General features: G+C 35.9%; 1 protein-coding gene across 8 annotated transcripts in view; it reads left to right on the top strand.

Annotated features, from left to right (window-relative positions):
* The window catches only part of SSBP2 (single stranded DNA binding protein 2), a 302,125-nt gene that overhangs the window by 78,404 nt on the left and 211,139 nt on the right, over nucleotides 1–12,582 (top strand). For all 8 annotated transcript variants that reach the window (XM_060143228.1, XM_060143232.1, XM_060143226.1 and 5 more), the window contains one exon: nucleotides 3,485–3,557. In XM_060143228.1, the coding sequence (XP_059999211.1) occupies nucleotides 3,485–3,557 (73 nt within the window). The remainder of the gene's footprint in view (nucleotides 1–3,484; nucleotides 3,558–12,582) is intronic.

Here is a 12,582-nt window from a genome sequence, read left to right as displayed (position 1 = left end):
ATTCGTTGGTATCTATTTGAAATTTAGAATGAAATGAAGATAATTTAAAGGCATATATGATCCATGAATCACTGATATGCTTTTTCATTAATCAATGTTTAAAAAAAAGTCTGTGTCTACTTTCTGCAAACAAACTCTTACTGCATGATTATTAATTTTTTTCTGTGAAATTGGATCACATTATAAGCCACTAGATTAAATAGGCACTGTGTACTTTATCAAAAGTAGTTAAATTTCTTAAAGATCCTAAAAAGGAAAATGAAAATGTTAATATGAGAGTGTACACATTTTAAATATTTGTATATTCAATATTTATTTTTAAATTTTCACTGTCCAGTAGAACTTGAATCCGAATAAAATGTTTGATGATCTCCTGTCACTAGGTAAGGGACCATGCTATGATTCATCTGCACGGATGGACAAGTGTCAGTCCTCACTCCCCTGGAATCATTTGTATTCATACACAGATAATTTATTGCAGGGCTCTTCCCCCAGACCTTCTGGAGGTTCTTATTTCTGGTGGCCCTAATGCCTCTATTGTAGGCAGCTAATGGGAAATACACAGTATCTGTATCTGAAGATTGAACAAATACTCCTATTGCTGTGGCTCCTACTGGTTCTTCAGGAGCAGGAGGGAGGTTAGAAAGGAATGGCAAATGTGAGAGAGGCTGTGGTGTTGGAATCCAGTATGTGACTTGGTAATACAATGTGTAACAGAATTAGCTGAAACTGTTGCAGTCATTGTTACTATTTACTGTGCTCTCTGATCCTTTCAACAGATACTACAAGGAAAGTATCCTTCCCATTTTACAAATGAGGAAACTGAGACTCAGAAATTATGTTTCATTGAAAGTGAGCACAGGTACTGTAAATGGAGAAGGTGAATTTAACTCTGGACATGGTCAAGTTAAGAGAGAGCTATCTTGCTAGAAATTTCAAACAGGAATTTGGAGAAGCAGGTTTGGAGCTTGGTAGAGATGATAGGGCTAAAGACATAGGTTTGGAAAATCCTATGCACAGAGGTAGTAGTTAAAATGTTGGAGATTTGCTAGTGATGTATTCTGGAGTCATCAAGGCAGTAGAGTTGATTAACTGTTCACCGATATGATGCTCCCTGCCACTCTCTCTGGAGTAGGTCCTGACTGCCTGGGAAGCGTTCATTTTGTTCAAGGGAGTTACAGAACATGGATATATGAGGCGGTGTCATAGATAGATTTTCTCAGCCCTGTCCCATTTTTATCATCCTGTTGATAACAATACGATGTCCTGCTACAGCTCAGATTCTAAGGGTAGGAGGACAAGCACACCCCTAGGAAGATGCTTCAAAATCTTTAGTTCTGCGGTTTGAAACCCCTTCCCCCCATTGATTTTGTGCCTCCGCCAATATGTCTTTGAGAATCACTGTCCTGAACCCATTGAGAGAGAGGAGATTGTTGCTTTAAATTCTACTTGTAAAGAGATACACTTTTTGCTACCTAATTAATTGGGGGAAAACATAGAAGAAATATATTATCTCCTTTAATATTACAAAGAAGAGATTACAAGGAAGTGGCTTGCTTAACTTTAATGAATGGTGTTTATTGCAAGGACACAGCAACAGTTGTGCTCTGGCCTTGACTGTTCTGGGGTCTGTTCTGTTATTGCACCCCGCCCCCCAGACCCACCACGGTGCCTCTGCTTCACTCAGTGCCTCTCACTTCCAACTTCTCCAGGCTTGGTGGAACATCCTTACTGCTGAGCCTTTGACTTAGGCCTGGCTTTCTTGTCCAGACTGCACCACTGGTTTGGCTCTAGGTCCAAGATTTTACAACCCACAAGGAATAACCCGAGGCTCTAGGGACGTACGCAGTAGGGCCACACTGCCACTGGCAGGCAATTTTGAGGCTTCAGTGTCTCCAGGAGAAATTCACAAAATTTTTTTTTTTTTCAAGGTGAAATCTGCCGTCATGGTCGGGAATCATGTGATGGGTTTGGAAGTAGTTAGTGAGAGACAAGAGTATGTGGGATATGTGTGTTTGGAGAATGTGTGATAAGAATCACCAGTTGGGTTTGTTTGTTTGAAACTACAGGAACATTTCAATTCCAATATCCCATATGACATACTCTGGGGTATGAACCTTCCTCAGGGAGCATCACACAGGGATGTGACATATTACCTGTGTCAGAGTAGAGAAAGAGTTGAGAAGCACTGATCCAGGAAGTGGCATTCAACTTGAAGAGAATGGGAGATGTTTCTAAATTATATTCGTATACTCACCATCAACAACATATTTTCATCTATGAGTAACTTTAACAGATGTCTGCTCATGGTGCTTAGTAACTACAGAATAATTCTCATCTTAAGAGTTTGGCAGTTTGGGAATGGAGAAAGAATTAAATGGACAGAGCAAGTGATTATATACAGGCTTTCCCTTTTCATGACAAATACATGTTATGTTTTTGGGAAAATATTCAGTTTTGCAAATGCCATCAGTCTTTAATAATCATAAATTCACTTGGCAAGAGAAATGGAGTAGCTCTACAGAACTGTGGTTATTGTTACATTGTTTTGTTTACTGTAAACCTGGCTCAATATTGGTAAATACAGTGTAGCAGAAACTGAACTGTTGTGAGCTATCTGGGCATCAGTCCAAGATATTATTAAAAATACTGCCTCAGACTAATTTGGGTTTATGAATAATATTTTGTTAACAGCTTAACTAAAATTGAGCCACATGGTGTAGCTTAAAATTCTGAATCCACAAGATAATGAGAGTAGTATAAATGTATAGTGCATACTTAATATTCTGTACTTGAGTGATAAATTTATATTTACTTCCGTGTTAACCTTTAAACTATAAGCACCCAAATACTTAATATAATCTGGTATCTTTAAAGTTTACTTAATGCTGTGATTTGCTGTTCATTTGAATTTCTTTTAAACTAAAATATTATTGGTTTAACAATCTAAACTAAAGAATAAGGAGAGAGTGCCTGAACAGATATATTAAAATTGGACATTCAACACCCATTTTGGCATACGGATATGTAAACAGCTGGAGTTTATGTTAACATTCACCAGAAAGTTGGAAGGATATAGTGTTGTTGTAAAGGTCCAATAACTTAATTCATTTGTTTTACTAATAATTAGACCTTCAAGTAGGTTATGGGAATTATTAATGTTTGGTTTTAAGTTAGTAATTCATATTAGGTATAACAAAGGGAATTGAGGGCTTGATAAGTTAGATGATCCAAGACAAAAATCCATATTTAGGTGTTTCTTGCCAAGAGAAGATATTATGTGTCTTATTCTTTTGCGTCCTATTTTAATTAAAGTTCTTTCTGAACATATGTGTATAAACTCCCATTGAAAAGATGTTGGAAGAGTTGATTTTCTGTCACTGTTATCGTGAAAAATATTTCTGTCATGAAAAGGTGTGTGCATTATTTAAAGAATGAATTTTAAATATACCTCTTCTCAATAAATATTTTATTCATTTTACAGGTTAGCACTCTACGTATATGAATATCTGCTCCATGTAGGAGCTCAGAAATCGGCCCAGACATTTTTATCAGAGGTATGTTTTGTATATTTTCTGCATTGTATTTTGATATCCTATGTAAGTGAATGAAAAATATACTGTAACAATTATATGAAAAAAATATCATTATGTATTATATAATGAATGCTCAGTTATCAGAATACATAATATACTCTTTGTAGATTGTTTGTAAGCATTTTTAGTATCCCAAAATTCCATGTCCATGCAAATAACCTTCTACTCAACTTTATAGCCATTTTTTCCCTGTAGAAATAGAACCATTAAACACCATCATATCTCTAGTTTTAGAGATTTTGGCATTATTATCTATTTTGGCATTATTCACAATTTTGGAAAATATGGTTTTTGTTTTTATTTTGTGTGGATAATAGTGGATTGACGGCTGAAACTTCCGTTAGAAAACATTTTGATAATCTTGCTTCAAGTTCTTGTTTCTCTATTTTTCTCCATCACAATATTTTAAACTTTGAGCTCTCATACAATGTTACTTTTTCCTTCTCTAATTTATGTAATGATGAGGATGAGGAGGATTTTATTGAGTTATATATATGCCAGGCATATTATCTATAATTATAATAAATATTATATTATCTATAGTTCTCATAAGAAATTTGCAAGGCATATGGTATTATTCCTGATTTACTGATAAGAACTACAGGGCTCAGGGAGTTTATATTACTAGCTTATGGTCACATAGCTTAGTAAGTTATGGAACTAGAATTCAAACCTTAGGTTAATTCCAAAGCCCCTGGTTTCCCCTCTATATCTGTGCTGTCCAGTATGGTAGCCGCTGGCCAGATATGACTTTTTGAGCACTTGAAATATGACTAATGCAGTTGAGAAGTGCTGTAAGTATGAAGGTACACACTGGATTTTGAACACTTGGTGTGAACAAAAGAATATAAAGTATCAATAATTTAAAATTTTTGATCACATTGAAATGATAATATTTTGGATATATTAGACAAAATAAAATTACTAACATTATTTTTCTTTTTTCTTTTTTAATGTAATTACTAGAAAATTTTAAATTACATCTGTGGCTCTCATATGTGGCATATGTTTATGTTTCTGTGGGACAGTGCTGATCAAAATTACATTGTCTTTAGTGATCTCACTAGTTTGCCCCTTCCAGATCAGGGATATGACGGGCAACCCCTTGACCAAAGTGCCCTGCCTGAGGTACAGCCTTCTTGAGATTCACTATCCTCCAACAAGCACACAAGTAAACAAACACATGTAGCCCCCCAATCTTTTATCTAATTAATTAATATATGTGAACTGTTAGGGCCTGTTTGCAAGTAAGAAAATTGAGAGGTATGCTCAGAACTTAAGAAGTCAGTTGTTTTACTACAGAAGTAATGTATGCAATGTAATAAAAATGTGATTTCAAAGTTTATTTAAATCAAAACAGAAGTTTAACATATCCATATCTCATTAAATAATTAATTAGAAGACTTTGGTCTATAACCTTTCTGAGTCACATTCACTGTTTGATATTATAAAGTGACTGAGATTGCAAAGAGGATGCTTTTAATAATTATATTCTTAATCACTGCCAACTTATATTTAAAAGAAACTAAGTCTGCTTATGGAGATTTTCAAGTTTTATTTTAATGCATTTGAAAACTTGATAAAAGAATTTACTGGTCACTTTCCTTAAATCAAGGACCATTTTGGATTGGCTTAATTTTCTGAGTCCTCAGGGGTTCCCAAGAATATTTTTTCTAAGCAACACTAATAATCACTTCATCAAAAAAGAAAAAAGTTGCTAACGTATTTCAGGAAGTTCAGGTACTAGGGCTCAAATAAGTTATGTGGATTGAACAGATAACTAGATACTGTACTGATATGCTCTGACTCAATGGACAATGGATATACAGCTTTTCTAGAGCTACTTGGTAAAAATAAAATTATAATTCCAGAAGAGATTTACACGTTTTTAAACAAGTATTTACCATGATTTTATTTTCTCCGGCTGCATTTGGAATACAAAACTGAGGATATCTCTGAATTATTAAGCTGGTTCAATTTCACAAGAGGAATCAGTTAAGCTGAAATTAAACTATTGTCACCAGGAAGACACAATATTACTGGACTTTGGAGATGGGTGTATGTGATTCCCAGAATAGTTACATGGAAATCGTTGAACATAAAGCAATCGTATATATTTTTGTGGGTACATACTTATGAATGTGAAGTATAGTGAAGGTCTGAAAGAATATACATTCCAGACTAGTTGTTGGTGGGAGTGGGGATGTTAAAGGAATCAAAGGGGAATTTTATCCTTACTTGTAGGATTTTTTAAAACAAATATATATGTATATATATTTGTATAGTTATTTAAAAATAAAAATAATAGAAGATAAAATATGAAATTACCTTGATTTTAAAATGGAAGTCTGGAGGTAGATTTGTAATAGGCCATTGCTGAGTATACCCTAGAGTTCTAGATACAGTCGTCCCTCCGTATCCACTGGGTATTGGTTCTAGGACCTCCCCACCCCTACCCCACTGCTGTGGATGCTAGAATCCACAGAGATCAGGTCCCTTATGTAAAATAGCAGTGTTTGCACATTGCCTACACTTATCTTCCCATGTATTTTAAATCGTCTCTAGGTTACTTCTAATACTTAACAGTGCAAATGCTGTGTAATAGATGTAAGTACAATGTAAATGATAAGTAAACTGTTGCCCATAGGAAGCAATGTCAAGTTTGGCTTTTTGCAACTTCCTGGAATTTTTTTTCCAAGTATTTTCTCTCCGTGGTTGGTTGAATCTGTGGATGTGGAACCTACAGATGGAGAGGGTTGACTGTAATTTCAATTGGTTAAATTTCAATAGCTTGCTATATTGTCCTCCCTCATATTTTAAGTTTCCATAATACCAGCTGCTTGTGTTTGCCTATACATACCAGAAGCCTTCTCTCATCTGGGCATTACTCGGTGCTGTTCACTGCCTAAAACCTCCTCCCCTTCTCTCCTTGACTAGGTTAGAAGTAGCTTTTTCTAGGAAAGCTTTCTCAGGGCTCCACCTCTCCGTGCTGATGGTGCATTCTTACCTGAAAGCCTTTGCATATTCTGCCAAGAAGCTTGGACTTATCTTCTCGGCAAAAGAGAACTTTTATTCTTTTAAGTAAAAGAATAGCATCTTTAGATTTGTACTGCAGTGTCTATGTGAATGGCAGTACCCATCCTCTTTAACTATGGACAACAAAGAAAGGAGAATGTAATCTTTTAGAGCTCTGTACCCTATTTAGCATTGCTTTCTCTCTTCCTTTCACTTGGATCATCTGGAAAATTTAAGGCTGCTCATTGTAGAATGACTTCTTAAGTCATTTGAGTAGTGAAGGACCATCTTATCTAAATTCTTACTCTATACCCGGATTTTTACCTGATTCAGAACTGTTATACAAGGAACTTAAAAATCAGGGGGACCTATTTATTTGGTTTGGGTATTTGTGATAAAAAGGAAATGACTGAAGTGGCACCAATTACTCAAGTATTCGATGTTCTCACCCTGGTTCAAGGCAAAGTAGAATGCTTCTTCCAATTTCGGCATTCTCCCTCAGGGTGAATGAGGATATGAATGACTATGATGTTAATGAGCCCTTGTGAGCCAGGATTTACTGTGCTGGGCCACCTCTTTCATTTATACGGGTTTGCTTTCTGGATGAAGTTGTGAGAAGGTCAAGTTGGAACTCCAGGCATCATCTGAACAAGTAAGATGTGTATCTCAGCAGCCTAATCTCTCAGTTGGGCTTAGCCTTTCTTATAGTGCCCTTGGCCTAGCCTGTCAGAAATTGGACTGCTTCTGATAGCTTTTGTTATCAGTCTGAATAGTAGGGCACTATTAGCCCAACTATTTTTTTTTTCTTAGTTAAAAGAGATAACATTGGGATAATAGTAGAAATTAAAACATTTCTCTAGCCAGGCTGTGTTAAAGCTCATTGTCATCTCTGATTCATCATAGATCCTAAACCACTACCTGAATCCTAAATGTAGTTTGTATGACTTTTCATTTTCTTACCACCAAGAGGACAAAATGGAATATTCTTTAGAAATATTCTCAATACAGAGCCCCTCCTCTGCTTTATATTTCTTTATCCTTCAGTATTCAATAATTATAAACAGAATGCTAAGAAATCTTCTTTACAATGCTATATCAATTTTTGTTATTTTGGGTTCTTTAAAAATGATTCTTTTCCTGCGTTATATTATTTCATTATGCAAAGATAATTCCTGCTTGTTCCTGAAATTTTGTATGGTATTCATGCCTCAGAATGAGGCTTGGTGTCTGTAGCAAATAAAATTAAGAATTAGAGTGTTGTTGCAGAGATCTAGGTTTTTTTTCTCTTCTTAAAAATTTTACATTGTTTATACTGTATTACTAGCCCTTATTTGCCATAAATTAGCCAATAAGTTAGCCAGAAATAGAAGTTTAAAAATATCTAATGGATTGTTTCTTCAGATTTTATTAGCAATGCTAAATTATTGAACTCCATAGACTCCAAAATTCTGTTCTATTTTTCCACCTATATGAAGAGAGAAAATAATAATTTCCTTACCTTACCTGTTTCTTGAACTTTAATTTGGAGGCAACATAGTGTAGTGGGTAAGAGCAATCACTTTAGGACCACACTGCTGGATTTGAATTGTGTTCTACATTATATTTACTTATTCAGTTTTCTTAATTATAAAAAGAAGGTAATCATAATAATACTTTAAAGTGGTGCTGAGGTTTAAATGAGTTAGTACATGTAAAGTGATTTGAAGGGCCTGGCATGTGGTAAGTGCTGAAAGGTGTTATTTTAATACTTGACTGATTCTTTTCTTCTTTTTTTATTTGCTGTGGGATCTTAGTTCCCTGACCAGGGATTGGACCTGGGCCCTGGCAGTGAAAGCCCTGAGTCCTAACCACTGGACTGCCAAGGAATTCCCCTCTTTTCTATCTTGTGTAGTTTACTTCTTTAGAGTACAAGTATAAATACATATCCTACGTGCACGTGTGTGCTCCAAGTATCTGTCACCTGGATGGCCCACAATCCTCCTACCTCCTGGGGTTACCTTTTCTAGCAAAATGGCTCCAGTTCTAATCCCTAATATAATAGGTTGTCTCAAGTCCTCTCCAACATCTCTGGGGCTTACTAGGGGGAGGGAGGACAGTATGGTTCTCTTGCTGTGATTTCTTGCTCTCACTAAGCATTACAGCCCTGCTGCTTCTCCTCCTTGTGGCTGATAACTTTTCTTTGCCTTAACTTTCCTGTTTCCTTCATATGCATCAAGGAGTTTTCCCAATAAAGAGTATTCCTTTTTAAGAGGACTTCTACCTTCCTTCTAAAGCAAAGCAGGACTATTCAATAAAACTTTCCATGATTTTGGAAATGATCTCTAATCTCTGCTGTATAGTAAGTTCTCCACTAGTCACATGTGACTACTGAGCCCTTGAAAAGTGGCTAGAGCAATTGAGGAATATTCAATTAATTTTAAATGTAAAGAGCCACATGTGGTTAATGAGTACCACGTTGAACAGCACAGTTTTGGATTATATCTGCTTCAAAGTACAGTCAGCTTTTTCTTCCTGTTATACATATGTCAGCTTTAATTTTTTAAATTAGAATGTAAAAATTTTTACTTTTTTTTACATTTAGTTTAGTTGTATGGATGCACCAATACTTCTATACATGGAAGGTTTTAGAAAATTAGTAGGAACGGTGGATTATATCTAAATTAGAAGTCTCAGGATTTTGTCTAGCAACAAATGTGTACATAGGTATGCATTCTTTTCTTAACAGAGGAACTAGCTTTATCCATTCAGGGTATTAATTTTTTTAATATTGGTTTTCAAAAAGTATGAAAGGATTTAGGAATACTCTGTAAAGTTTGTATCCCATGAGCTTCACATGAACTGCTGTGCTGTTGGAGATGCTCTTGACCGTCTAAAGTGGTCCTACATTGACGAGGCTGGAACCCCCCAAAAAAGGTGCTGTCGACATCCAGAATTGCCCCACCTCGGCTTTGTTGCTCCTGCTGCAACCAGCGACTACACTTTTGGAGCCAGGGGCAGGAAGCTTCTCTTCCTCCTCCTGCCTTTTGATCTCCTACTAGTGTCCCCTGATAGCAGAACTTAACAGGAAACTGGCTGGCAAGGAGCCTAGGAAATGTAATTTTCAGAATCCAAGCACCAAGTGTAGAATGGAGTATAGGAAGGGTGGGTTTCGGGCTGAGAGATAATAGGTAACTGACCAGTATACCTTGCTGGAAGCAAATGATGATGAGATGATAAGTAAATGTGTGTGTGTGTGTGTGTGTGTGTGTGTGTGTGTGTGTGTGTATGTTTGTATGTGTGTGTATCACAAATTTTTTTTATTATACACTCTGTTCTGTGCTTTGATTTTTGTTTCACTTGTTTGGCTTCAGTTGTTTTATATTGGTTCATTAAATTTATAATTCTCTATTTGTGGTTGTAGGGTATTTCATTCTATGAAATGTGCCGTAATATATTTCACCAGCGCCCTACTGATGGACATTTAGATTGTTTCCAGTCTTTTGCAATTACAAATGATGCTTCAATGAAAATTGTTTCATTTATAATTTTTCACATGTGACCACATTTATAGAATAAATTCCTAGAAGAAGAATTGCTATCAGATAGTGATAGTTTGTAATTTATAATTTTCAGTTATAAACCATATGGCATGTCTTACTCTTGCCAATACACCTTTCATTCATGATTCAATGTTTGGCTGTGCATTTACATAGAAATGCTGAAAACACTAGATCATATGATAGAGACACTGCATAATCACAGACAAGGCCCTCAGATGCAGAGTATGGCAGTGGGAATTGGCCTTGGGATTTACAAGGTTACAGAATACGGCCTTTAGCTGGACCAATGTCGGAAGGAAGGGAGGTGGATGATTAAACAGCAAAAAGCCTAAGGACTAGGGACTACACATTGGGCCTGGAATAATGCAAGAAGGAAAAATAGAATAAAGAGAGAGAGATTGTTTGCATAGATGCCGCTTAAACACCTAAACAAGCCTGAACCCCATGAAACAGTACAACAGAAAATGCCTCTTCATAAATAGTAGAAGAATTGTTTCTAAAATGACTGTTGACATTTAGAAGTATTTTCTGGCTATTCCTCAACCCCATCCATCATTAATACACGTTTGCTAAAAAAATTAAACTACATATGTGGATGCCAATATGATTTTAAAATGAAAGTCTTCCTTTAGCTTTTTCCAGAGATAATAGTTGTAAGTTTGGTGTCATTTTTAATATGCATACACCCAAATGCACACGTACATATTCACACATTTTTTTTTAAACAGGAAAGGTTTTATACTATATGTATTTGTTCTCCAACCTTGTGTAATCTCCAGCTTGAAAAACCAATATAGCATGGCTCTTTTTCCATGTAGATATATCTTATTCATTTAAATGATTACACACTGTTCTGTAGTATTTAAGCATGAAAATTTATTTTACATTCACTATTGGTGAATGTTTTTCAGGTTGTTTCTCATTTTCATTGTTTCTAAAAATGCTGCAGTAAATGTGCCAAAGTTTTCTATAGATCAGGTTCTGTTTTCTTGAGCATCATCTCATGCTTTCTCTAAACAAGTAATATCTAGAGTAGTAATTAGTTTGGAAGCAAAAAATGCCATTCACTATGGAAACATATTCCTATGTATAACCATCTCTTCTCTGCAAATACCTAAAACGTTAGTTGTTGTTCACTGAATAACTGTGAGTTTTGTGTTAACTTCAGTATGATGGACCAAAGTTTTAGCTGTTTCTGCCACAGACTTGCAATTTAAGTGAGAAAGATGAACTTTACTTATGATATAGTAAAGAATGTTTGAGGATGAAAAAGATGATGTATGTGAAACATTTTGAATTTCTCTTAGGAATAATAAGATGTAATACTGTTTAAAATACAGATGCATTACCTTCAGACTTCCTCTTGTGAAAGACCATATCAAATATAAATCTTATAGTTATTTTCCTAGAGTACCTTATCTCCTGAAATAGCTGATGATTGGTTGTGGAAGTTGTGAAGATACAGGAAGGAGACTGCTTAGTAGCTAATGTGGTGCAGTGGGACTCATTTAGACTGTGAGTCTAATCCAACCTCCAGCACAGTCTGGCACTGAGAGCTAGTCATGCTATTTTGACTCTTCATAAGTCATCTCACATTCTCCTTTTAATTATTTCACAGTTGTATTATGTAAAGTCAGGATGAACTGAGATGAAACATAAGGACACTGCTTTAAAAAACTTACTGTTTATATGCTTAGGATGATTCCAGGGGTTAGGAATATTAGTGTGTCTGGGGCACATCTGTGAGGTCCATTATTATGCCCTTTCAAGAAGACTAGTGAAAAAATGGTGAGAGAAAGATGAGACACAGGTTTCTGACTAAATTATAACTTTAGCAGGACATCAGAGTTTTATTTCTCATAAGATTCATTATGTACCATTCCTTATTTTTTCATGAACCAAAAAGATAGACTATTGATCAACTGAAATTATCGGATAAAAGGTAGTATAGATTAAAAATTTTTTTTGAGTGTTACTGCTTAGGAGAATTCAAGCTAGGATCTGGCTTACATTTATATAACATGTTCTGGTTCATAGATCACATTTAGACTTTATAAATTCAAGTTCATTAATTGCTAGAGTTTCACCTTTTAGCTCTTTTTTTTTTTTTTTTTTTTGCGGTACGCGGGCCTCTCACCGTTGTGGCCTCTCCCATTGCGGAGCACAGGCTCCGGACGCGCAGGCTCAGCGGCCATGGCTCACGGGCCCAGCCGCTCCGCAGCATGTGGGATCTTCCCGGACCGGGGCACGAACCCGTGTCCCCTGCATCGGCAGGCGGACTCTCAACCACTGCGCCACCAGGGAAGCCCCCTTTTAGCTCTTTTTAAAACTGGTTATCACATATATAATTTTCTAATCTTTAGAAAGTTCGTTTGTTTTTTGAGAGCAAATTACTTGTCTATGTCAAGGTTCCCAGTGGTTTATATTTTGTG

Source organism: Lagenorhynchus albirostris, chromosome 3 (assembly GCF_949774975.1).
Source record: "Lagenorhynchus albirostris chromosome 3, mLagAlb1.1, whole genome shotgun sequence".
NCBI lineage: Eukaryota > Metazoa > Chordata > Mammalia > Artiodactyla > Delphinidae > Lagenorhynchus > Lagenorhynchus albirostris.
This window is presented reverse-complemented; position numbering and strand designations above follow the sequence as displayed.